Source organism: Pongo abelii, chromosome 15 (assembly GCF_028885655.2).
Source record: "Pongo abelii isolate AG06213 chromosome 15, NHGRI_mPonAbe1-v2.0_pri, whole genome shotgun sequence".
NCBI classification, from domain to species: domain Eukaryota; kingdom Metazoa; phylum Chordata; class Mammalia; order Primates; family Hominidae; genus Pongo; species Pongo abelii.
In genome coordinates this window covers 93,097,028-93,124,463 of record NC_072000.2, presented here as the reverse complement: position 1 = coordinate 93,124,463, position 27,436 = coordinate 93,097,028, and the positions used below count along the sequence as shown (strand labels likewise).

The window sequence follows — 27,436 nt, the reverse complement described above, 5'->3', positions numbered from 1 at the left end:
TTGTGGTATTTTTGCCCAAAATGCATAACCCCACTTTAATCATGAGAAACCATGACAAATCCAAATCTGGAGACATTCTGTAAAATAACAGGTTAGTACTCTTCAAAAGTTTCCAGGTTATGAAAGGAAAGGAAAGTGTAAGAAAGTTTTATAGAGACTGGAAGTTGCTAAGGAATAATAACAGTTAAAATGCAGCATGGGATCCTGGATAGGATCTTGGAACAGAAAAGAGACATTAGTGGAAAAAATGGTGAATTTTGAATAAGGTTTTTAGTTTAGCTAATGATATTGTACTAATGTTAATTTCCTTCTTCTTCCCGATTACTATATGGTTATGTAAAATTTTTTTTTAATCAAAGGTAGAAATTATATTTCTTTTTTTTTTCTTTTTTTATTATTATTATTATTATTATACTTTAGGTTTTATGGTACATGTGCTCAATGTGCAGGTAAGTTACATAAGTATACATGTGCCATGCTGGTGTGCTGCACCCACTAACTCATCATCTAGCATTAGGTATATCTCCCAATGCTATCCCTCCCCCCTCCCCCCACCCCACAACAGTCCCCGAAGTGTGATGTTCCCCTTCCTGTGTCCATGTGTTCTCATTGTTCAATTCCCACCTATGAGTGAGAATATGCGGTGTTTGGTTTTTTGTTCTTGCAGTAGTGTACTGAGAATGATGATTTCCAATTTCATCCATGTCCCTACAAAGGACGTGAACTCATCATTTTTTATGGCTGCATAGTATTCCATGGTGTATATGTGCCACATTTTCTTAATCCAGTCTATCATTGTTGGACATTTGGGTTGGTTCCAAGTCTTTGCTATTGTGAATAATGCCGCAATAAACATACGTATGCATGTGTCTTTATAGCAGCATGATTTATAGTCCTTTGGGTATATACCCAGTATTGGGATGGCTGGGTCGAATGGAATTTCTAGTTCTAGATCCCTGAGGAATCACCACACTGACTTCCACAATGGTTGAACTAGTTTACAGTCCCACCAACAGTGTAAAAGTGTTCCTATTTCTCCACATCCTCTCCAGCACCTGTTGTTTCCTGACTTTTTAATGATTGCCATTCTAACTGGTGTGAGATGGTATCTCATTGTGGTTTTGATTTGCATTTCTCTGATGGCCAGTGATGGTGAGCATTTTTTCATGTGCTTTTTGGCTGCATAAATGTCTTCTTTTGAGAAGTGTCTGTTCATGTCCTTTGCCCACTTTTTGATGGGGTTGTTTGTTTTTTTCTCGTAAATTTGATGGAGTTCATTGTAGATTCTGGATATTAGCCCTTTGTCAGATGAGTAGGTTGAGAAAATTTTCTCCCATTTTGTAGGTTGCCTGTTCACTCTGATGGTAGTTTGCTGTGCAGAAGCTCTTTAGTTTAATTAGATCCCATTTGTCAATGTTGGCTTTTGTTGCCATTGCTTTTGGTGTTTTAGACATGAAGTCCTTGCCCATGCCTATGTCCTGAATGGTAATGCCTAGGTTTTCTTCTAGGGTTTTTATGGTTTTAGGTCTAACATTTAAGTCTTTAATCCATCTTGAATTGATTTTTGTATAAGGTGTAAGGAAGGGATCCAGTTTCAGCTTTCTACATATGGCTAGCCAGTTTTCCCAGCACCATTTATTAAATAGGGAATCCTTTCCCTATTTCTTGTTTTTGTCAGGTTTGTCAAAGATCAGATAGTTGTAGATATGTGGCATTATTTCTGACGGCTCTGTTCTGTTCCATTGATCTATATCTCTGTTTTGGTACCAGTACCATGCTGTTTTGGTTACTGTAGCCTTGTAGTATAGTTTGAAGTCAGGTAGTGTGATGCCTCCAGCTTTGTTCTTTTGGCTTAGGATTGACTTGGCGATGCGGGCTCTTTTTTGGTTCCATATGAACTTTAAAGTAGTTTTTTCCAATTCTGTGAAGAAAGTCCATTGGTAGCTTGATGGGGATGGCATTGAATCTGTAAATTACCTTGGGAAGGATGGCCATTTTCACGATATTGATTCTTCCTACCCATGAGCATGGAATGTTCTTCCATTTGTTTGTATCCTCTTTTATTTCCTTGAGCAGTGGTTTGTAGTTCTCCTTGAAGAGGTCCTTCACATCCCTTGTAAGTTGGATTCCTAGGTATTTTATTCTCTTTGAAGCAATTGTGAATGGGAGTTCACTCATGATTTGGCTCTCTGTTTCTCTGTTATTGATGTATAAGAACGCTTGTGATTTTTGTACATTGATTTTGTATCCTGAGACTTTGCTGAAGTTGCTTATCAGCTTAAGGAGATTTTGGGCTGAGACAATGGGGTTTTCTAGATATACAATCATGTCATCTGCAAACAGGGACAATTTGACTTCCTCTTTTCCTAATTGAATACCCTTGATTTCCTTCTCCTGCCTAATTGCCCTGGCCAGAACTTCCAACACTATGTTGAATAGAAGTGGTGAGAGAGGGCATCCCTGTCTTGTGCCCGTTTTCAAAGGGAATGCTTCCAGTTTTTGCCCGTTCAGTATGATATTGACTGTGGGTTTGTCATAAATAGCTCTTATTATTTTGAGATACGTCCCATCAATACCTAATTTATTGAGAGTTTTTAGCATGAAGAGTTGTTGAATTTTGTCAAAGGCCTTTTCTGCATCTATTGAGATAATCATGTGGTTTTTGTCTTTGGTTCTGTTTATATGCTGGATTACATTTATTGATTTGCGTATATTGAACCAGCCTTGCATCCCAGGGATGAAGCCCACTTGATCATGGTGGATAAGCTTTTTGATGTGCTGCTGGATTCTGTTTGCCAGTATTTTATTGAGGATTTTTGCATCAATGTTCATCAAGGATATTGGTCTAAAATTCTCTTTTTTTGTTGTGTCTCTGCCCGGCTTTGGTATCAGGATGATGCTGGCCTCATAAAATGAGTTAGGGAGGATTCCCTCTTTTTCTATTGATTGGAATAGTTTCAGAAGGAATGGTACCAGCTCCTCCTTGTACCTCTGGTAGAATTCGGCTGTGAACCCATCTGGTCCTGGACTTTTTTTGGTTGGTAAGCTATTGATTATTGCCACAATTTCAGCTCCTGTTATTGGTCTATTCAGAGATTCAACTTCTTCCTGGTTTAGTCTTGGGAGGGTGTATGTGTTGAGGAATTTATCCATTTCTTCTAGATTTTCTAGTTTATTTGCATAGATGTGTTTGTAGTATTCTCTGATGGTAGTTTGTATTTCTGTGGGATCGGTGGTGATATCCCCTTTATCATTTTTTATTGCATCTATTTGATTCTTCTCTCTTTTTTTCTTTATTAATCTTGCTAGCAGTCTATCAATTTTGTTGATTCTTTCAAAAAACCAGCTCCTAGATTCATTAATTTTTTGAAGGGTTTTTTGTGTCTCTATTTCCTTCAGTTCTGCTCTGATTTTAGTTATTTCTTGCCTTCTGCTAGCTTTTGAATGTGTTTCCTCTTGCTTTTCTAGTTTTCATTGTGATGTTAGGGTGTCAATTTTGGATCTTTCCTGCTTTCTCTTGTGGGCATTTAGTGCTATAAATTTCCCTCTACACACTGCTTTGAATGCATCCCAGAGATTCTGGTATGTTGTGTCTTGGTTCTCGTTGGTTTCAAAGAACATCTTTATTTCTGCCTTCATTTCGTTATGTACCCAGTAGTCATTCAGGAGCAGGTTGTTCAGTTTCCATGTAGTTGAGCGGTTTTGAGTGAGATTCTTAATCCTGAGTTGTAGCTTGATTGCACTGTGATCTGAGAGATAGTTTGTTATAATTTCTGTTCTTTTACATTTATTGAGGAGAGCTTTACTTCCAAGTATGTGGTCAATTTTGGAATAGGTGTGGTGTGGTGCTGAAAAGAATATATATTCTGTTGATTTGGGGTGGAGAGTTCTGTAGATGTCTATTAGGTCCACTTGGTGCAGAGCTGAGTTCAATTCCTGGGTATCCTTGTTGACTTTCTGTCTCGTTGATCTGTCTAATGTTGACAGTGGAGTGTTAAAGTCTCCCATTATTAATGTGTGGGAGTCTAAGTCTCTTTGTAGGTCACTCAGGACTTGCTTTATGAATCTGGGTGCTCCTGTATTGGGTGCATATATATTTAGGATAGTTAGCTCTTCTTGTTGAATTGATCCCTTTACCATTATGTAATGGCCTTCTTTGTCTCTTTTGATCTTTGTTGGTTTAAAATCTGTTTTATCAGAGACTAGGATTGCAACCTCTGCCTTTTTTTGTTTTCCATTTGCTTGGTAGATCTTCCTCCATCCTTTTATTTTGAGCCTATGTGTGTCTCTGCACGTGAGATGGGTTTCCTGAATACAGCAGACTGATGGGTCTTGAGTCTTTATCCAATTTGCCAGTCTGTGTCTTTTAATTGAAGCATTTAGTCCATTTACATTTAAAGTTAATAGTGTTATGTGTGAATTTGATCCTGTCATTATGATGTTAGCTGGTTATTTTGCTCGTTAGTTGATGCAGTCTCTTCCTAGTCTTGATGGTCTTTACATTTTGGCATGATTTTGCAGTGGCTGGTACCGGTTGTGCCTTTCCATGTTTAGCGCTTCCTTCAGGAGCTCTTTTAGGGCAGGCCTGGTGGTGACAAAATCTCTCAGCATTTGCTTGTCTGTAAAGTATTTTATTTCTCCTTCACTTATGAAGCTTAGTTTGGCTGGATATGAAATTCTGGGTTGAAAATTCTTTTCTTTAAGAATGTTGAATATTGGCCCCCACTCTCTTCTGGCTTGTAGGGTTTCTGCCGAGAGATCCGCTGTTAGTCTGATGGGCTCCCCTTTGATGGTAACCCGACCTTTCTTTCTGGCTGCCCTTAATATTTTTTCCTTCATTTCAACTTTGGTGAATCTGACAATTATGTGTCTTGGAGTTGCTCTTCTCGAGGAGTATCTTTGTGGCGTTCTCTGTATGTCCTGAATCTGAATGTTGGCCTGCCTTGCTAGATTGGGGAAGTTCTCCTGGGTAGTATCCTGCAGAGTGTTTTCCAACTTGGTTCCATTCTCCCCGTCACTTTCAGGTACACCAATCAGACGTAGATTTGGTCTTTTCACATAGTCCCACATTTCTTGGAGGCTTTGCTTGTTTCTTTTTATTCTTTTTTCTCTAAACTTCCCTTCTTGCTTCATTTCATTCATTTCATTTTCCAGGGCTGATACCCTTTCTTCCATTTGATCGCATCGGCTCCTGAGGCTTCTGCATTCTTCACGTAGTTTTCGAGCCTTGGTTTTCAGCTCCATCAGCTCCTTTAAGCACTTCTCTGTATTGGTTATTCTAGTTATACATTCTTCTAAATTTTTTTCAAAGTTTTCAACTTCTTTGCCTTTGGTTTGAATATCCTCCCGTAGCTCGGAGTAATTTGATCGTCTGAAGCCTTCTTCTCTCAGCTTGTCGAAGTCATTCTCCGTCCAGCTTTGTTCCGTTGCTGGTGAGGAACTGCGTTCCTTTGGAGGAGGAGAGGTGCTCTGCTTTTTAGAGTTTCCAGTTTTTCTGCTCTGTTTTTTCCCCATCTTTGTGGTTTTATCTACTTTTGGTCTTTGATGATGGTGATGTACAGATGGGTTTTTGGTGTGGATGTCCTTTCTGTTAGTTTTCCTTCTAACAGACAGGACCCTCAGCTGCAGGTCTGTTGGAGTACCTGGCCGGCCGTGTGAGGTGTCAGTCTGCCCCTGCTTGGGGGTGCCTCCCAGTTAGGCTGCTTGGGGGTCAGGGGTCAGGGACCCACTTGAGGAGGCAGTGTGCCCGTTCTCAGATCTCCAGCTGCATGCTGGGAGAACCACTGCTCTCCTCAAAGCTGTCAGACAGGGACATTTAAGTCTGCAGAGGTTACTGCTGTCTTTTTGTTTGTCTGTGCCCTGCCCCCAGAGGTGGAGCCTACAGAGGCAGGCAGGCCTCCTTGAGCTGTGGTGGGCTCCACCCAGTTCAAGCTTCCTGGCTGCTTTGTTTACCTAAGCGAGCCTGGGCAATGGCGGGCGCCCCTCCCCCAGCCTCGCTGCTGACTTGCTGTTTGATCTCAGACTGCTGTGCTAGCAATCAGCGAGACTCCGTGGGCGTAGGACCCTCTGAGCCAGGTGCAGGCTATACTCTCCTGGAGCACCGTTTCCTAAGCCCGTCGGAAAAGCACAGTATTCGGGTGGGAGTGGCCCGATTTTCCAGGTGCCTTCTGTCACCCCTGAAAAGGGAACTCCCTGACCCCTTGCGCTTCCCGAGTGAGGCAATGCCTCGCCCCTGCTTCGGCTGGCGCACGGTGCACTCACCCACTGACCTGCGCCCACTGTCTGGCACTGCCTAGTGAGATGAACACGGTACCTCAGATGGAAATGCAGAAATCACCCATCTTCTGCGTCACTCACGCTGGGAACTGTAGACCAGAGCTGTTCCTATTCGGCCATCTTGGCTCCTCCCCCTAGCGTAAAGTGTTTATATTATAATGAAGTGTGATGAGGGATACAAGAAAACCGTACTATTTTGTAACATTTTTATAAGTCTCCAATTAGTCCAAAATAAAACACTTCTTAAAAAAATTATAATCTTTTGCTCTTTTAAATATACCATTAAGAAAATTAAAAGGCAGGCCACAAGCAGACACACATATGCAAAAAGATACACTTGAGAAAAGAATTGTACCAAGAATATATTAAGAACTCTTACAGTGTAACAATATTATGACAAATAACCAATTTAAAAATAGGAAAAATGCTTTTTGTCCAGAGGCAGGCCCAGTTGTGGGAAGTACATGATAGTATGCAGAGGTTAACATCCTAGACTCTTAGCTCCAGTAATGAAAAGGGACCTCTGGGAGCTGGAAATTATGGGGGAAATTGTAGGGGGCATGGAGCTCAAGAAGGACATCTTCATAAGGGTATAGTTGACTCACTTCTGTGCTGCATGTGCAGGAACTGCCTGCATATCAGGCGCTTTGAGAACTGACCTACAATCATCCAGGTTTCAGATTTGCCCCTTTGGTGTGTGTACATGTGGTAGCACTGCAAGGACTTTAAAACTGAACTAACATTGGGACCACAGGAGGAGGGCTGGGATATGTACTTTGAACCTAATTGGATTTCCTGCCTGCTGAAATAAATAAAAATATCAGCATTCTCTGGAAAATTTTAAGAGGATTCAGAGTTTATAACTTAATATTCAAAGTGCTCAGGATATAACTCAAAATTAGCATATAAAAATTACTAAAATCTCAACAATTTATGCAAGAAAAGACAGCAGTTGTCAGCCCCAGGATGACCTAGGTGTTGAATTTATGAAAGAATGTAAAACATTTGTTATAACTCTATGCTATCGGGGGAAACCAGCCCCTGATACTCAACGTGGGTCCTTTTCTGTTTTCCCTAAGCATCGGCCGGTCTGAAAAATAAAGGGAAAGAGTACAAAAGAGAGAAATTTTAAAGCTGGGTGTCTGGGAGAGACATCACATGTTGGCTGGTTCCATGATGCCCCTCAAGCTGCAAAACCAGCAAGTTTTTATTAGTGATTTTCAAAAGGGGAGGGAGTATACGAATAGGGTGTGGGTCACAGAGATCACATGCTTCACAAGGTAATAAAATATTACAAGGCAAATGGAGGCAGGGCGAGATCACAGGACTGGGGCGAAATTAAAATTGCTAATGAAGTTTCGGGTACGCATTGTCATTGGTAACATCAGGAGACAGGGTTTGAGAGCAGACAACTGGTCTGACCAAAATTTATTAGATGGGAATTTCCTCGTCCTAATAAGCCTGGGAGTGCTATGGGAGACTGGGGCTTATTTCATCCCTTATTAACAACCGTAAAACACGGATGTTCCCAAAACGACCATTTTAGAGACCTCCCCTTGGGAACACATTCTCTTTCTCAGGGATGTTGCTTGCTGAGAAAAAGAATTCAGCAATATTTCTCCTATTTGCTTTTGAAAGAAGAGAAATATGGCTCTGTTCTGCCCAGCTCTCAGACAGCCAGACCTAATGGTTATCTCCCTTGTTCCTTGAACATCGCTGTTATCCTGTTCTTTTTTCAGGGTGCCCAGATTTCATATTGTTTAAACAATTTGTGCAGTTAACGCAATCATCACAGGGTCCTGAGGCGATATACATCCTCAGCTTCGAAGACGACGGGATTAAGAGATTAAAGTAAAGACAGGCATAGGAAATCGCAAGAGTATTGATTGGGGAAGTGATAAATGTCCATTAAATCTTCACAATTTATGTTCAGAGATTGCAGTAAAGACAGGCGTAAGAAATTATAAAAGTATTAATTTGGGGAACTAATAAATGTCCATGAAATCTTCACAATATATGTTCTTCTGCCATGGCTTCAGCCGGTCCCTCCATCAGGGTCCCTGACTTCCCACAACAGTATGCCATGAAGTAACTGTTCTTAAAACAAATAGAATGTTGGAAGTTCTCAGCAAAGAAATAGAAGTTGTAGAAAAATGGAGTATTTAGAACTGAAAATATAAAAATATAAATAATTCTCCAATGGACTCAATTTCTGAGTCTGCATGATAGCCACACTGGCCCCAAAGATATCCATACTCTAATTCCTGGAACCTGTGAATTTTTTATGTTAAACATAGCACACATGACTTTGCAGATATAATTAAGGTAGGGATGGACCTTAAGATATTGAGAGTATCTTGAATTATCTAGATGGTCCCAGTCTAATTATGTGAGCCCTTAAAAGCAAATAATTTTCTTTAGCTGGAATGAGAAAACATGCAGCAGAAGTCAGAAAGATTCAAAGCTTGAGAAGAACTCAATGTGCCATTGCTGATTGGAAGATGGAGGTGGTAACATGATGAGGCATGCAGTTGGCCTTGAGGAGGTGAGCAGTTCCTCCTTGACAGCCAGCAGGAGAATGAAAGCCTCAGTCCCTTTACCACAAGGAATTGAATTCAGCTAATGTTCTGAATGAACTTGGAAGCTGACTCATCCCCAGAGACTCTAGAAAGTAATTTAGTTGTGTTAACACCTTGACTTTTGGCCTTGTGAGACTGTATGCACAGGACTCAGCTGAGCCACACTGTAACCAGATTTCTGCCCTGCAGAACTGGGAGATAATAAGCTTGTATTGCTTTAAGATGCTAAATTTATGGTAATTTGTCACATCAGCATAGAAAACTAATATAGTACCCTTGTTACAAACTAATATGTTACTGTTTTTTTTGGGTGCTGGCAAAGACATGAAATTCCTAGGTTAGAGACAAAGGACTTTATTATTCATGGCATAGAAAACAGCATGAGCTAGTCATGGCAGAATGCACATCCTTTTCACGTGCCAAAACATTTACCAAAATAGGCTATATATTATAAAACAAACCTTAACAAATTTAAAAGAATTGAAATCATGTAGAGTATGTTCTCTGACCATAATGGAATCAAAATAAAAATCGGTAACACTGAACAGAAGGGAAAGTAGAAAATATTATGACCCAGAAGAAAATGAAAATACAACATATCAAAATTTGTGAAATTCAGCCAAAGCAGTGTTTCAAGGGAAATTTGGAGCATTAAATGCATATTTTTGAAAAGAAGAATAATCTCAGGTCAGTAATCTAAGAGTCTGACTTAGGAAAATAGAAATGGAAGAGCAAACTCAAAAGCAAACAAAGTAGGAAATAATGAAGACAATTAGTGCAAACAGTGAAACAATAGAGAAAAACCTAAAGTTGGTTCTTTGAAAAGGATCAGATTGATAAATTTCTAGCTAGGCTGACCAAGAATAAAAAAGAGAAGACAAAAATTACCAGTATTCATCAGGATATCACTACTGACCTAAAGACGTTAAAAGGAGAATAAGGGATTACTATAAACAACTTATACATTTGACAACTGAGAGGAAATGAACTATTCCCTTGAAAGATATAAATTATCAAACTCACAAGAATAAATGATTCCAACTCCACACAATTGCTTATAGAAAATAGAAGAGGAAGTACTACTTCTCAACTGTGTTTATGAGGCTGGCATCACTCTAATACAAAATCCAGACAAACATTTGAAGAAAAGGAAACTACAGACAACTGTCCCTCATTAATATAGATGTAAACATTCTCAACAAAATAAGCTACTAAGCAAATAAAATCCATCAGTAGGACAATATATCATAACGAGGTAGGGTTCATTCCAGGAATACAAGGCTGGTTCAACATTTGAAAATTAATCAGTGTAATTTGCTATATAATCGCTAAAGAAGAAAAACCAGGTGACTATCTCAGTAGATACAGGAAAAGCATTTGACAGAATTTAATACTTATTCATATTTTTAAAATGCTTAGCAAACTAGGACTAGAAGGCCACTTCTTTAACCCGACTATAAAAGCATCTGTAAAAACCTACAGCTAAGTTTATTCCTGGTAGTGAGAGAATGAATGTTTTCCTTGTAAAAGCAGGAAAAAGACCAGAGTGTCTATTCTTGTCACTTCTAATAAAACATCCTGCTATTTTATTGAGGATTTTTGCATCGATGTTCATCAGGGATACTGGCCTGAAATTTCCTTTTTTTGTTTTGTCTCTGCCATGTTTTGATATCAGGATGATGCCGGCCTCATAAAATGAGTTAGGGAGGATTCCCTCTTTTTCTATTGTTTGGAAGTGTTTTAGAAGGAGTGGTACCAGCTCCTCTTTGTATCTTTGATAGAATTCGGCTGTGAATCTGTCTGGTCCTGGGCTTTTTTTTGGTTGGTAGGCTATTAATTACTGCCTCAATTTCAGAACTTGTTATTGGTCTATTCAGGGATTCGACTTCTTCCTGGTTTAGTCTTGGGAGGGTGTGTGTGTCTAGAAATTTATCCAATTCTTCTAGATTTTCTAGTTTATTTGCATAGAGTTGTTTATAGTATTCTCTGATGGTAGTTTGTATTTCTGTGGGATCAGTGGTGATATCCTCTTTATCATTTTTTATTGTGTCTATTTGATTCTTCTCTCTTTTCTTCTTTATTAGTCTGGCTAGCGGTCTATCTATTTTGTTATCTTTTCAAAAAAACAGATCCTGACTCACTGATTTTTTGCAAGGGTTTTCTTCTCTCTCTCCTTCAGTTCTGCTCTGATCTTAGTTATTTCTTGTCTTCTGCTAGCTTTTGAATTTGTTTGCTTTTGTTTCTCTAAGTCTTTTAATTGTGATGTTAGAGTGTCGATTTTAGATCTTTCCCACTTTCACCTGTGGGCATTTAGTGCTATAAATTTCTCTCTAAACACTTCGTTAGCTGTGTCCCAGAGAGTCTGGTATGTTGTGTCTTTGTTCTCATTGGTTTCAAAGAACTTATTTCTGCCTTAATTTCGCTATTTACCCAGTAGTCACTCAGGAGCAGGTTGTTCAGTTTCCATGTAGTTGTGTGGTTTTTGAGTGAATTTCTTAATCCTGAGTTCTAACTTGATTCCACTGTGGTCTGAGAGACTGTTTGTTATGATTTCCATTCTTTTACATTTGCTGAGGAGTGTTTTACTTCCAATTATGTGGTCGATTATAGAATAAGTGCTATGTGGTGCTAAGAAGAGTGTATATTCTGTTGATTTGGGGTGGAGAGTTCTGTCAATGTCTGTTAGGTCTGCTTGGTCCAGAGCTGAGTTCAAGTCCTGAATATCCTTGTTAATTTTCTGTCTCATTGACCTAATATTGACAGTGGGGTATTAAAATCTCCCACTATTACTGTGTGGGAGTCTAAATCTCTTTGTAAGTTTCTTTTTTTTTTTTTTCCTGAGATGGAGTTTCACTCTTGTTGCTTAGGCTGGAGTGCAATGGCATGATCTCAGCTCACTGCAACCTCTGCCTCTCGGGTTCAAGCGATTCTCTTGCCTCAGCCTCCCGAGTAGCTGGGATTGTAGGCATGTGCCACCACAACTGGCTAATTTTTTATTTTTAATAGAGACGGGGTTTCTCCATGTTGGTCAGGCTGGTCTCGAACTCCCGACCTCAGGTGATCCACCCGCCTCGGCCTCCCAAAGTGCTGGGATTACAGGTGTGAGCCACTACGCACGGCCCGTCTCTTTGTAAGTTTCTTAGAACTTGCTTTATGAATCTGGGTGCTCCTGTATTGGGTGCATATACATTTAGAAACTGTCATCAGAGCGAACAGGCAACCTACAGAATGGGAGAAAATTTTTGCAATCTGTCCATCTGACAAAGGGCTAATATCCAGAATCTACAAGGAACTTAAAACAAATTTACAAGAAAAAAACAACCCTATCAAAAAGTGGGCTAAGGATATGAACTGACACTTCTCAAAAGAAGACATTTATGCAGACAACAAACATATGAAAAAAAGCTCATCACTGGTCATTAGAGAAATGCAAATCAAAACCACAGTATGATACCATCTCACACCAGTTAGAATGGCGATCATTAAAAAGCCGGGAAACAACAGGTGCTGGAGAGGATGTGGAGAAATAGGGACACTTTTACACTGGTGGGAGTGTAAATTCGTTCAACCATTGTGGAAGACAGTGTGGGGATTCCTCAAAGATCTAGGACCAGAAATACCGTTTGACCCAAGAATTCCATTACTGGGTATGTACCCAAAGGATTATAAATCATTCTACTATAAAGACACATGCACATGTATGTTTATTACAGCACTGTTCACAATAGCAAAGACTTGGAACCAACCCAAATGCCCATCAATGATAGACTGGATAAAGAAAACGTGGCACATATACACCATGGGATGCTGTGCAGCCATAAAAAAGGATGAGTTCATGTCCTTTGCAGGGACATGGATGAAGCTGGAAACCATCATTCTCAGCAAACTAACATAGGAACAGAAAACCAAACACCGCATGTTCTCACTCGTAAGTGGGAGTTGAACAATGAGAACATATGGGCACAGGGAGAAGAATGTCACATACCAAGGCCTGTCGGGGCTAGGGGGAAAGGGGAGGGATAGCATTAGGAGAAATACCTAATGTAGATGGCAGGTTGATGAGTGCAGCAAACCACCATGGCACATGTATACCTATGCAACAAACTTGCACATTCTGCACATGTATCTCAGAACTTAAAGTATAATAATAATTTTAAAAAAACAACATCCTGCTAGAAGTTCAAGCCAGTGCAGTCAGACAAGAAATAAAAAGAAAAGGCTTATAGAAAGAAAAGGAAGAATAAATTGTCTCTATTCTTAGATAACGTGATTGCCTACATAGAAAATTCCAAATAATTTATTTTTTAAAAACTCACGCAAAAAACACTACTCCTAAAACTCAGTGAATTTATCAGGGTCACAGAATACCAGGTCAACATACATAAATCAGTTATATTTCTACCTACTAGCAATGAACAATTGGAAACTGAAATTTTACAGCAATACTGTCTACAAAACTCAAAAATATCTATATAAATTTTACAAAATCTATGCAAGGTCTATGTTATATACTAAAAACTATAAAATGAGACAGAAAACAAAGAATATCTGAAAAATGGAGGGAGGGCATACTATGTTTATGGATTAGAAGACTCAATATAATTAAGATGTCACTTCTCTTCAAAGTTCTTTATAGATATAATGCAATTCTAATCATAATCCCAACAAGATATATAGGATATACAGCTGGTTCTAAACTTTATAGGAAAGATGAAGTAATTAGAATAGCCAAAGCAATTTGGAAAAAGAACAAAGGTAGAAGACTCACAGTATTCAATTTTAAGGCTTATAATAAAGCTATACTCATGAAGGCAGTGTGGTATTGGTGAAAGGATAGATACATAGGTTAATGTTCTAAAATACAGGGTACAATTGGTGGAAAAGTAATATAGATATGGTCAATTGATTTTTGACAAAAGTGCCTGGGGAAGTCAATGGAGAAAAGATAGTGTTTTCAATACATGGTGCTGGAAAGTTAGGAATCTTACATAAAGACAGCAAAAAACAAAAACCGAACAAAAAACTATAACCTACATTACACTTTATACAAAAATTAACTCAGATTGTACCTTTAAATGTAAGACAAACTGTAAAAGTTTTAGAAAATATCAGAGGAAATCTTTATTACCTTTTGTTAAGCAAAAGCATGGTCCATAAAACAAAAGTCAATGAACTAGACTTCATAAAAATTAAAAAATGTTTGCTCTGTGAGAGACAGAGAATGCAAAGAAAAGCTACAGTCTAGGAGAAAATATTTGCAAGTCCCATGTTGGACTAAGGGACTTGTATTGAGAATATATGAAATACTTTGAAAACTCAAAAATATAAAGGCAACCTAATGAAAATGGCTAGAAGACTTGAACAGATCATTATAAGACCAATTAGTCCATGCGAATAGTCATCAGGGAAATTCAAATTAAAAACACTGACAACACCAAATATTAGTAGGAATATAGAGCAACTGGAACTTTCTTACATTGCTGGTGGGAGTGTAACATGGTACAACTACTGTGGAAAACTGACAGTTTCTTATAACTCTAAACACGGACCCACCCTATCCTTTTTCTTTAACTTGACTTTGAATACCTCTGTTCTATTGTATGTAGATTTTGTAGTTAAAACTATGAGGACCTGCATAGTTTTTCTCCCCAGTTTTTTTTTTTTTTTTTTTAAGAGATGGTGACTTGGCCTGTCACTCAGACTGGAGTACAGTGGCATGATCACAGCTCACTGCAGCCTTGAACTCCTGGCCTCAGGTGATCTTCGTGCCTCAGCCTTCTGAGTAACTGGGACTACGGGCATGTACCATCACACCTGGCTAGTTTTGTTTTTTGTAGAGGTGGGGTCTTGCTGTGTTGCCCAGGCTGGTCTTGAACTCCTAGCCTGCAGTGATCCTCTTGCCTCAGCCTCCCAAAGCACTGGGTTTACAGGCACAAGCCACCACACAGCCTTCCTCCCCAGTTTTCAAGCTTGGGGAAATTTCCCTCATATTACTTATAGTAAATATATACCCTTTTTGAAGGTGAGGAAACAAGATGAAGATAAAGAATTTGCTAAGAAGCCTGTGAAGAGCAGAGCCAGAATTTTGAACCCATGTCTGTCTAACTTCAAAGGTTTTCTTTGCATAAATCCTTATACTAAAAGTATGTATACAGACGGTAATGTCGGTATTTTTTTTCACTTTTTAAAAACTGAGATATGATTCACATAACATAAAATTTACACTCTAAGTGCACAATTCAGTGATTTTTAGTATAGTCACAAAGTTTTTCAACCATCACTTCTATCTAATTTCAGAATATTTATCACCCCTAAAAAATTCCCAAGCTCATTAGCAGTCCTTATCCATTCTCCTCTCCTTCCAGCACCTGGCAATCGCTAATCTACTTTCTTTATGGATTTGCATATTCTGGACATTTCATAATGGATTAATATGACATGTGGCTCTTATATATCTGTTTTCCTTCACTTAGCATAATGTTTTCAAGGTTCATCCATGTTGTAGCATGTATCAATGCTTTATTCCTTTTGTCATTTTTATTGTATGGATACCACATTTTATTCGTGAGTCAGTCAAACATTTGGATTGTTTCTACTTTTTGGCCATTTGTGAATAATGCTGCTGTGAACATTTGTGTACAAGTTTTGTGTAGACATATGTTTTCATTCCTTTTGGGAATACATCTAGGAATAGAATTGCTGGATCATATGGTAACTTTGTTTAGCCTTTTGAATAGCTACCAAGTGGTTTTCCAAAGAGACTGCATCGTTTTACAATCCCATAATCAATGTTTAAGGGTTACGCTTTTTCCACATCCTTGCCAATACTTCATATTTTCTGTCTTTTAAAATATAGAAGTGGGCCAGGTGCGTTGGCTCATGCCTGTAATCCTAGCATTTTGGGAGGCCAAGGCAGGTGGATCGCTTGAGGTCAGGAGTTCGAGACCATCCTGGTCAACATGATGAAACCTCGTCTTTACTAAAAATACAAAAAAATTAGCTGGGCGTGGTGGTGCATGCCTGTAATCCCAGCTACTTGGGAGACTGAGACAGGAGAATTGCTTGAACCTGGGAGGTGGAAGTTGCAGTAAGCCAAGATTGTGTCATTGCGCTTTAGCCTGGGCAATGAGAGCAAAACTCTGTCTCAAAAAAAAAATACACATATATATGTATATATATGTATATTTGTAGAAGTGGACTGGGAGCAGTGGTTCATGCCTGTAATCCCAGCATTTTGAGAGCCTGGGGTGGGAGGATCTCTTAAGCCCAATAGTTTGAGACCAGTCTGGGTAACATAGGGAGACCCCATCTCTACAAAAAAAAAATAATTAGCCAGGTGTGGTGGCACCCACCTGTAGTCTCAGCTACTTGAGAGGCCAAAGCAGGAGGATGAGTCTTAAGTATGGGAGGTCGAGGCTGCAGTGAGCGGTGATTATGTCACTGTACTCCAGCCTGGGTGACAGAGTGAGACCCTGTCTGAAATAAATAAATAGAAAGGAAAGAAAGAGAGAGGAAGAAAGCAAGAAAAGGAAGGAAGGAAAGAGGGAAAGAAAGAGAAAGAAAGAAATGGTATATTATTGTGATTTTTTATTTGTATTTCCCTACTGACTATTGATGTTGAGCATCTTTTTATGTGCCTTTTGTATATCTTCCTTGGGGGAATGTCTGTTAAAATCCTTTATTTGTTTGAAAAATTGGATTATTTATAGTTTTATTGTTGATTTGTAGGAATTCTTTATGTATTCTTAATACAAGGCCTTTATGAGATATATGCTCTGCAAATATTTTCTCCCATTCTCTGGGTTGCATTACTATGTTCTTGATGGTTGTCCTTAGAAGCATGAAAGTTTTTAATTTTGATTAAGTCCATTTTATCTGCTTTTTTTTGTCACTAATGCTTTGTGTTATATCTGAGAAACCACTGCTTCATTCAAGATCAGTAAGATTTATGCCTATATTTTCTTCCAAGAGTTTTAACAATTATTTTAGCTTCTGATCCATTTTGAGTTGACATTTGTATATGGTTTGAGGTATGGGTCCAAATTTAATTTTTTGTATGTGGATATATATTCAGGTGTCCCAGTATTATTTGTTGAAATGACCATTTTATCCCCCATTGAATTGTCTTGGCACCACCCTTGTTGAAATCAATTGACCACAAATGTATGGGTTTACTTCTGGGCTCTCGATTCTGTTTGATTGATCTGCGTATCCTTATGCCAGTACCACACTGTCTTGATTACTGTAGTTTTGTGGTAAGTTTGTAAGTTTAGAAATTGGAAAGTGTGATTCTTCCAACTTTGTTCTTGTTTTTCAGGATAGTTGGGTTATTTTGAGTCTTTCTGAATTTTAGAATCAGCTTGTCAGTTTCTTCAAGAAAGACAACTAGTATTTTGACAAGGATTATGTTGACTCTATAGATCAATTTGAGAAGTATTGCCATCTTACAAATATTACATTCCTCTAAGCCCAGAAATGAGATGTCTTTCCATTTATTTAGATCTTTTAAAATGTCCTTCAGTGGGTTTTTGTAGTTTTCAGTGTACAAATCTTGTACTTTGTTTAATTTATTCCTAAATGTTTTATTCCTCTTGATGCTACTGTAAGTGTGATTATTTTCTTTAATTTTTGATTGTTCTTTGCTAGTGTATAGAAATAACAATAGATTTTTATGTTGATCGTATATCCTGCAACCTTCCTGAATTCATATTAGCTCTTCATTTTTTGGTTGTTTCTTTGTGGATTCCTTAGGATTTTCTGTATATATGATCATATCATCTGCCAATAGAGATCTTTACTTTTACTTTTTGTTCCTTTTCCTGTCCTATTTTTCTTGGCTAGAATATCTAGTTACCAAGTTAAATGAGTGACAAGAACTGACATCCTTGTTTTTTCCCTTTACTTAGTGGGATTGCTTTCAGGTTTTCATCGTTAAATATGTTATTAGCTTTGGGTTTATGTAGATGTCCTTTGTCAGTTTGAGGAAGTTTCCCTCAGTTTCTAGTTTATGTGTTTTTATCATGAAGGGATTGGGTTTTGTCAAATAATTTTTCTGTGTCTACTGAGATAAACATATATGGGAGTTTTTTTGACCTTTCTTCTGTTAATATGCCATATTTGTTGATTTCATATGTTGAACCAGCCTGATATTCCCACTCATCTTCTCTCCCATTGATTACCCCTTTAGTATTCCCTGACTTGGTGAATACCACCCCAAACCATTCAAATACCCAAGCCAGAAATCCGAGAGTCATCTTAGACCCCTCTCTTCCCCTTGTCCCCTGCATCCAATCTGTTAATTTTATCTTCTTTATTTACTTTAGAGACAGGATCTGGCCCAGAAGCCCAGGCTGGAATGCAGTGGTGCAGTCATAGCTCATTGCAGTCTTGAACTCCTGGGTTCAAGTGATCTTCTCACCTCAGCCCCGCAAGTAGCTGGGAACAGAGGTGTGTGCTGCTATGTCTGGCTCATTTAAAACAAATTTTTTTTTGTAGAGACAATGGTTTGCTGTGTTTCCCAGGGTGATCTTGAACTCCTGGCCTCAGGTGATCCTCCAGCCTTGGCCTCTCAAAGCACTGGTATTATAGGCATGAGCCACTACACCCAGCCTTGATTCTGTTCTAATATCCTCCTAATTTTCCCCTTTTAGTTGATTCTCCACCCTGATGCCAGGTGTGATTTTCTTTTTCATCTCAAGGGCAAATCTGATATTCTAAATTGACATATGGAAAACATTATCAAATAGAAATTTATATTTTCCCGCCTTCTGCTGATGTACATAAACTATTACCAACTGCTAGGTCTTTGTCTTGTTTTTAGAGACTCATAGATTCTTTTCTGCGAATTATGGGTGACCTTTCTGTTTCTTAAAATGGAATTTATAATTTAAGAATTAATGTTATAGTAGGAGTGCTACTAAATGCTGTATTTAGACATGAAGATTTGGTCTAACTTTATCCAATGAAAGGAATAGTAAAATGGGAAAGAAGGCTTGGAAACAGGTGAATACTAAATGAGGAAAAGGCTACCAATTTGTTGCTGTGATCCAGTTGCACTCTTGTGAGAGTTCTTTTCTTGAGAAGTTTACACACAATATATTGCAGGGATTATGAAGGGTATAATTAGCTTATCATTAACTGTTTATCACATATTCTATGAAGTAGTAAGTGTTAGCATGGATTTTTATAGAAGCTATTTATTTTAAATCCAGATTACCTGCTGGGCGTGGTGGCTCACACCATAATCCCAGTACTTTGGGAGGCTGAGGCAGGCGGATCACTTGAGGTCAGGAGTTCAAGACTAACCTGGCCAATGTGGCAAAACCCCATCTCTACTAAAAATACAAAAATTAGCCAGGCGTGGTGGCGGGTGCCTGTAATCCCAGCTACTCAGGAGGCTGAGACACGAGAATCACTTGAACTTGGTGGGATGGAGGTTGCAGTGAGCTGAGATCACACCACTGCACTCCAGCCTAGCTGACAGAACGAGACTCTGTCTCAACAAAAATAATAAAAAAAAAAATCCAAATTGTCTAAAGTGGATAAAGTCTAATGTTCACACTGGTATATGTGTTTTACATCTACCAAATACTATAAAATCTGTATAAGCAATTTTTAATAATACTACTTATTTATTTCCTTATTTTACAGCCTTGCATTGCACCCTGAACGAGTGTTGGTAGCAACAGGACAAGTTGGGAAAGAGCCTTATATTTGTATTTGGGATTCATACACTGTGCAGACCATATCAGTTTTAAAGGATGTTCATACACATGGTATAGCTTGCTTGGCGTTTGACTTAGATGGACAGGTATGTGACAGTTTTTCATTTTTTTCTAAATTGTATGTTAAGGTATATTATAGAAAATGATTATTAATAAATCTATAAATATTAAATTGGACACTTGATGAAAAGTATTTGTCCAAAGGTGGAGGTGGGTAGGTGGGGTGGGTGGTTGATATATAACAATGGGGTTTTTATTTTGTCATGTCAAGAACTTTCTCAATTGAATTAATTACTACCTTGAAAGCCAAAGTGATTTTGATTCAGTGGACTATTACATGGTTATTATAGAGATTTTTCTATATAACTCTTTTCCAGATAGGGTATTTTGATAGGACAGATGGATGATATCTTAGGAAAATTAAGTTTCTCAGAAAGCTGTATATATTTTATTTTGATTTTTTTTTTTATTTTTAGAGACAGGGTCACACTCTGCTGCCCAGGCTGGAGTGTGGTGACATGATCATAGCTCACTGCAGCCTCATACTCTTGGGCTCAAGCAATGCTCTTGCCTCACCCTCCTGAACAACTAGGACTACAGGCATATACCATCATGCCTGGCTAATTTTTTTTTTTTTTTTTGGTAGAGATGGGATCTCATTGTGGTGCCCAGGCTGGTCTCAAACTTCTGGCCTTAAGCTATCCTTCAGTGTTGTTGACCTCCTAAAGTGCTGGAATTACAGGCTTGAGCCACTGCACCCAGCCTATATTTCAATTTTCAGTTACCTTAAAGGTTGTCTATTAAAATTATGTTTTTATTGAATATAATGGAACAATTCCTATGAGTTATTTTTTATACAAAATCAAAGTTCACAATAAAGGATGTAATTATCACTCAACTGACTAATCAGTTTCTAAATTATCATCTACTTCTAGTCAATGATTTTAAAAAGTTAAACAAGCCAAGGGCTTTTTTTGTGGTGCTTTTATGGAAATTGTTATACCTAAAAATACTTTAAAGTTACCAGTAAAAAGTTGGATCTTGCAGGTTGTTCATTTATAATCTTTAAAAGTTTTATGTTATAATTAGGCTTTAAAATCATTTTAAATTTTAGAACAATTTTAGTTATCTGCTTTTTAATTCATAAAATTAGTTTTATAGATCTCAATTTTACAGAAACAAATTACAGTGTGTTCTATCCCCTTGAACATGATAGCCAGTAGATTTTTTTGTATATTACTCTGAGGAATAGCTTCTTTGAGTAGCATAGGTTAATGTTATTTTCTGGTAATGAGATGAGAGAGTTCCCTTGACCCCTTTGCAGGACTTGTAACAGGGGTGTAGCTCGTTTACTTGGCTGCCCAGCTCAAACCCCTTGTGGGAGTGGGGCACGCAGGTGAGAGGTTGCAGGAGAGCCAGGGTGACTGCCTTTGGGTGCTGGCTTGCCTGTGGCAGCATCTAAGGGTTACCCACAACCTCTGGAGCCCCAGAGGGTGTGTGTTACAAACAATACTCTAGAACACTGGCAGCTTAAGTGTTAAACAACTCAGTGAAGAGTCAGTGTGACAGCCTTTTTGGGTTCCTACACCCAGTGCATCCTGGATTATCCAGTGTCCAGGGAGAACCAGGTTACACGAACAGATTGAAGGGTGGTGTATATGGAGGATTTTACTGAGCAATGGAAGTGGCTCTCAGTGGTATAGGGAACTGGAAAGGGGATGGAGTGGGAAGATAATCTTCTCCTGACCATCCCCGGCCAAACTCCTCTTGATACGCAGACACTTCTCTCCTTCTCTGCAGTGCTGTTTTGCTCCTCTGCCAGTGGAGTTTGGGGTTTTTATGGGTACAGGGTTGGGGTTGTGGTGGGCCAGAGTGATTTTGGCAAAGGCAACATTCGGGCAGGAAAACAGGAATGCATGTTCTCATTTAGGGCCAGGGGTCCAGGCTTGAGGGTGGAACCCTTGCCAGGGAGCCCACCTTCTTCTACCCAGTATTTCCCTGCATCCTGTTCATATTAGTAAGAGATGACTTTCTGGTAATGGATTTATAAAGACTTAATTGGAATCTCTTCTTTGGAAAAAAATGTGCTTCTAGGTTTATATCACCATGTAGCAGTGTTTGGCAATTGCACAAACTTAATTCATGTCCCATTTTTGCTATTATTTTTCAAGTCTTAATGTTCTGTCAGAATTTCATTTTCTTTTTTAAAGGAAATAATAATACCTATTTCATAGCATAAAATGTTATAAAACAAACCTACAAAGTTATTTTTGAAAATCACTTATTTAAGGTGTTATGAAATTCAAGCCATTTTAATTATAAGCATCTATAACATTAAATATAGATATTTTCTCCTTAGCTTTAAATTTGCCATTCTAAATGTAATATATTGCATTGCTGGGGAATTTCTTTTATATATCCAAGGAGAAATCGTGCCCATAGCTTTTACTAGTTGAAAGTGTTTAATTTCACTTATTTTGAGCAACTTATAAGAAAAGTCTTGGGTACATATATTTCATTATCAGAGATCTTCATGAGAACATATTACTTAAAATTTTAAGCTCATAAAAACATAATAGCTAAAGGTGTTGAGCATATACCAAGTGCCAGGCATTATGCTAAGCCTGCATTATCTCATTTAATCCTCCTAACAACCCTTTGGAATAGATGCTATTATTATCTCTTTCTTATTTAAATATTTCGTGTGCTAAAATTTTTTATGGATACTTCCAATTCAGTTAATGGACACAAATAAGGTTTTGTCTGGGAATAGGATCAGGGAGGAATTTGGGAAGATGGATAGAGGCTTCTTTGTCTGGTTTTCTTTCTCCCTCTCTGATTATTACTTCATATCTTTAAAGGAGTCTTTCCTTGTCTGCTTCTTAAATATCAGTGTTCTTCAGGAGTCTGTAGCCTTTTCTTTTCACTTTACTTACATTCTCTGGGTTAGTATATAGGCCCATGACTTTAACTTCCATATCAGCTAACAGTGGCTCTGGCTTCTCAACTCTAAATATCACACTTGAATGTTCTGTAGATATTCCGTTTTCTACATTTAAAACTGAATTCTCTTTTTATTCAAACTCTATCAAAAAAAACCCAAAAAAACACTTCCTCTTGACTTCTGCCCTGCCTCTCCAGCCTTGTCTCTTGCCGCTTTCCAGTTAGCACTCCTTCCCTCCCCTGGATTGAATTACTGGCACTCTCTTTTTTTTGGTTTGTTTGTTTTGGGTTTTTTTTAAAGTATACTTTTTTTAAAATTATTATTATACTTTAGGTTTTAGGGTACATGTGCGCGCAATGTGCAGGTTAGTTACATATGTATACATGTGCCATGCTGGTGTGCTGCACCCACTAACTCGTCATCTAGCATTAGGTATATCTCCCAATGCTATCCCTCCCCCCTCCCCCCACCCCACAACAGTCCCCAGAGTGTGATGTTCCCCTTCCTGTGTCCATGTGTTCTCATTGTTCAATTCCCACCTATGAGTGAGAATATGCGGTGTTTGGTTTTTTGTTCTTGCGATAGTTTACTGAGAATGATGATTTCCTATTTCATCCATGTCACTACAAAGGACATGAACTCATCATTTTTTATGGCTGCATAGTATTCCATGGTGTATATGTGCCACATTTTCTTAATCCAGTCTATCATTGTTGGACATTTGGGTTGGTTCCAAGTCTTTGCTATTGTGAATAATGCCGCAGTAAACATACGTGTGCATGTGTCTTTATAGCAGCATGATTTATAGTCCTTTGGGTATCTACCCAGTAATGGGATGGTTGGGTCAAATGGTATTTCTAGTTCTAGATCCCTGAGGAATCGCCACACTGACTTCCACAATGGTTGAACTAGTTTACATTCCCACCAACAGTGTAAAGTGTTCCTATTTCTCCACATCCTCTCCAGCACCTATTGTTTCCTGACTTTTGAATGATTGCCATTCTAACTGGTGTGAGATGGTATCTCATTGTGGTTTTGATTTGCATTTCTCTGATGGCCAGTGATGGTGAGCATTTTTTCATGTGTTTTTTGGCTGCATAAATGTCTTCTTTTGAGAAGTGTCTCTTCATGTCCTTTGCCCACTTTTTGATGGGGTTGTTTGTTTTTTTCTTGTAAATTTGTTTGAGTTCATTGTAGATTCTGGATATTAGCCCTTTGTCAGATGAGTAGGTTGCGAAAATTTTCTCCTATTTTGTAGGTTGGCTGTTCACTCTGATGGTATTCTTTTGCTGTGCAGAAGCTCTTTAGTCTAATTAGATCCCATTTGTCAATGTTGGCTTTTGTTGCCATTGCTTTTGGTGTTTTAGACATGAAGTCCTTGCCCATGCCTATGTCCTATGCCTGTGTCCTGCAAACCGAATCCAGTAGCACATCAAAAAGCTTATCCACCATGATCAAGTGGGCTTCATCCTTGAGATGCAAGGCTGGTTCAATATACGCAAATCAATAAATGTAATCCAGCATATAAACAGAACCAAAGACAAAAACCACATGATTATCTCAATAGATGCAGAAAAGGCCTTTGACAAAATTCAACAACCCTTCATGCTAAAAACTCTCAATAAATTAGGTATTGATGGGACGTATCTCAAAATAATAAGAGCTATCTATGACAAACCCACAGCCAATATCATACTGAATGGGCAAAAACTGGAAGCATTCCCTTTGAAAACTGGCACAAGACAGGGATGCCCTCTCTCACCACTCCTATTCAACATAGTGTTGGAAGTTCTGGCCAGGGCAATTAGGCAGGAGAAGGAAATAAAGAGTATTCAGTTAGGAAAAGAGGAAGTCAAATGGTCTCTGTTTGCAGACGACATGATGGTATATCTAGAAAACCCCATTGTCTCAGCCCAAAATCTCCTTAAGCTGATAAGCAACTTCAGCAAAGTCTCAGGATACAAAATCAATGTACAAAAATCACAAGCATTCTTATACACCAACAACAGACAAACAGAGAGCCAAATCATGAGTGAACTCCCATTCACAATTGCTTCAAAGAGAATAAAATACCTAGGAATCCAACTTACAAGGGACGTGAAGGACTTCTTCAAGGAGAACTACAAACCACTGCTCAAGGAAATAAAAGAGGATACAAACAAATGGAAGAACATTCCATGCTCATGGGTAGGAAGAATCAATATCGTGAAAATGGCCATACTGCCCAAGGTAATTTACAGATTCAATGCCATCCCCATCAAGCTACCAATGACTTTCTTCACAGAATTGGAAAAAACTACTTTAAAGTTCATATGGAACCAAAAAAGAGCCCGCATCGCCAAGTCAATCCTAAGCCAAAAGAACAAAGCTGGAGGCATCACACTACCTGACTTCAAACTATACTACAAGGCTACAGTAACCAAAACAGCATGGTACTGGTACCAAAACAGAGATATAGATCAATGGAACAGAACAGAGCCCTCAGAAATAACGCCGCATATCTACAAGTATCTGATCTTTGACAAACCTGACAAAAACAAGCAATGGGGAAAGGATTCCCTATTTAATAAATGGTGCTGGGAAAACTGGCTAGCCATATGTAGAAAGCTGAAACTGGATCCCTTCCTTACACCTTATACAAAAATCAATTCAAGATGGATTAAAGCTTAAACGTTAGACCTAAAACCATAAAAACCCTAGAAGAAAACCTAGGCATTACCATTCAAGACTGGCACTCTCTTGAAAGCACCATGATCTCTCTAATCTTGAGGTCCTTTGTTCTGAAATGTACTTTCTATTACTTTTCTACAAACTGTCTCTGACTCTCTCTTCCAAGATATGGATTAAGCATTACTTTTGCTTGAAAACTTTCTTTATTCTCTTTCTCACCTAGCAAGTCTGGGTTAAAAGAAATGATAAAGTAAAAAATGATAAAAAGCTAGAAGAGGAGGTAGTATTTGCTGTGTCATTTCTACCTTATCCTGTCTGTTGTTGTGTAACCTATGCATAGGGTTGTTGGTTTGGGCCATGATATGTTTATCAAGCCTACAGAAAAAGCACTCTCAAGTCTAGTTTGTTATTGCCTGTAGATGTAGAACTAGATGTATTGAGGCTCTATTTGGATACATGGAATTTTAAAGTTTTTCGCCAATTGTGTTTTGCTGTGTGTATTTAATGAGCTATACCAGACAGGGGAGACATTAGTAGAAAGAACAGCAGTGCCCCTCTGGCTATTCCTCACTTAATATACTTGTCTTGTGAAATTTAGTATTCTGATAGCAAGAGGTAGATATCTTTGTTCTAGCTAGATTTTTGCTGATGCTCTTTGGTTCCCAAATAGTAAATACTCTCAGGAGGTACAAATCATCTCCTCTTGTTCTCTGGGCTTTCTGCTAGCTTGATTTGATAGAGAGTCATAACAAACTGTATTATGCATCTTTTTATATAAATTATTCATTCTACCAATTTTGGAGTTTAAATAGTAAAACTTTCTTTTCAGAAATTGTAACTGGGTACTAGATGGCATTTCTCATTTGGACAGTTAGAGGGTGTAGGTTCTTAAAGCTAATTAAGGTTATGGTAAACTAATAGTAATAATAATAATATGATGCAAACATTTATGTAACATCAGTCATATACCAGGCACTCTAACTGCTTTAAGTAGTATATATTGTCAATTTTCATAGTAACCCCTGTGAGGTATTTTTATTTGTCCCCATTTAACTATGGTTATAGTAAACTAATAGCAATAATAATAATGATATGAAGCAAACATTAAATAATATTAACCATATATCAGGCAGTCTAACTCCTTTAAATAGTATATATGTTGATTCTCATAGTGACCCCTGTGAAGTACTTTTATATCCCCATTTAATAGGTGAAGAAAGTAAGGTACAGGGAGGCTAAATAATTGTCCAAAGTCACCCTGCTAGTAAGAGATGATGTTCAAACCTAGGCAGTCTGCTACCAGAATCTATGCTCCAAACCACCGTTTGATAAGCTGTCTATAATAAGCAAAATAGTAAATATTTTAAGCTTTGTGGGCCATTTGGTCTTTGCTATAACTACTCAGCTCTGCATTGCAGTGCAGTGTGAAAGCAGTCACAGATAATGCATGAAAGAATGAGTGTGGCTATATTCCAGTAAAACTTTATTTACAAAAACATAGGTACAGACAGGATTTGGCTTGAGAGTTGTACTTTGCTGACCCCTGCTCTAAACCAGTACTTTTCACAGTATGTGTTGTGGGATTTTCCTCACATTTTTCTTGTTATTTCTTCTTTGACCTTTCAGTTACTTAGAAGTATGTTGTTAATTTCCAAATATTTGGGAGATTTTCTGGATAACATTCTGTTACTCTAATTCTGTTTTTGTCAGAGAACATACTTTGTATTTTAATTTTTAAAAATTTATTGACACTTTGTAATCCAAATTTTTGTGATCTTCATGATATTTCATGTATATTTGGAAAGAATATGAAAAAGTATATTCTGCTGTTTCCCTTCTTCTGTCTATGATGCTATTGTCATTTATTTATTAATACTTCTACGTATTTTGAAAACCCCATAATAACTGTTATTTTGCCTTAAATAGTTGTTAAAATTTTTTTAATGAGAAAAATCTTACATATTTAACCACTTGGACACTCTCATATGTGTAAATCATTTCTATTTGGTATCATTTTACTTCTGTATGAGAAAACTTTCATGATCATACCTTGTAGTGCAGGTTTACTGATGATTCATTTTCTCAGCTTTTGTTTGCTTGAAAAAGACTTCGTTTTGACTCAATTTTCAAAGGATATTTTTGCTTAGTATACAATTCTTTTTTTTTTTTTTTTATGTTGAATACCTTTATTTGATCATTACACAATGCATACTTGTATCAAAATATTACACTGTAGCTTATGA

The 27,436-nt window shown here is 38.0% G+C and overlaps 1 protein-coding gene across 9 annotated transcripts in view; it reads left to right on the top strand.

Moving 5' to 3' along the window:
- Nucleotides 1-27,436, top strand: part of EML5 (EMAP like 5) — a 209,581-nt gene that overhangs the window by 24,614 nt on the left and 157,531 nt on the right. For 8 of the 9 annotated variants that reach the window (XR_008513154.2, XM_024231451.3, XM_054530353.2 and 5 more), the window contains exon 2: nt 19,506-19,665. Coding sequence is in view for 7 of the 9 variants with exons in the window: in XM_024231451.3 (XP_024087219.1) it covers nt 19,506-19,665 (160 nt within the window). In the remaining 2 variants the exon portion in view is untranslated. Of the gene's footprint in view, nt 1-17,620; nt 18,303-19,505; nt 19,666-27,436 lie in introns of those variants that run through there. The other variant, XM_054530354.2, reaches the window with a different exon arrangement.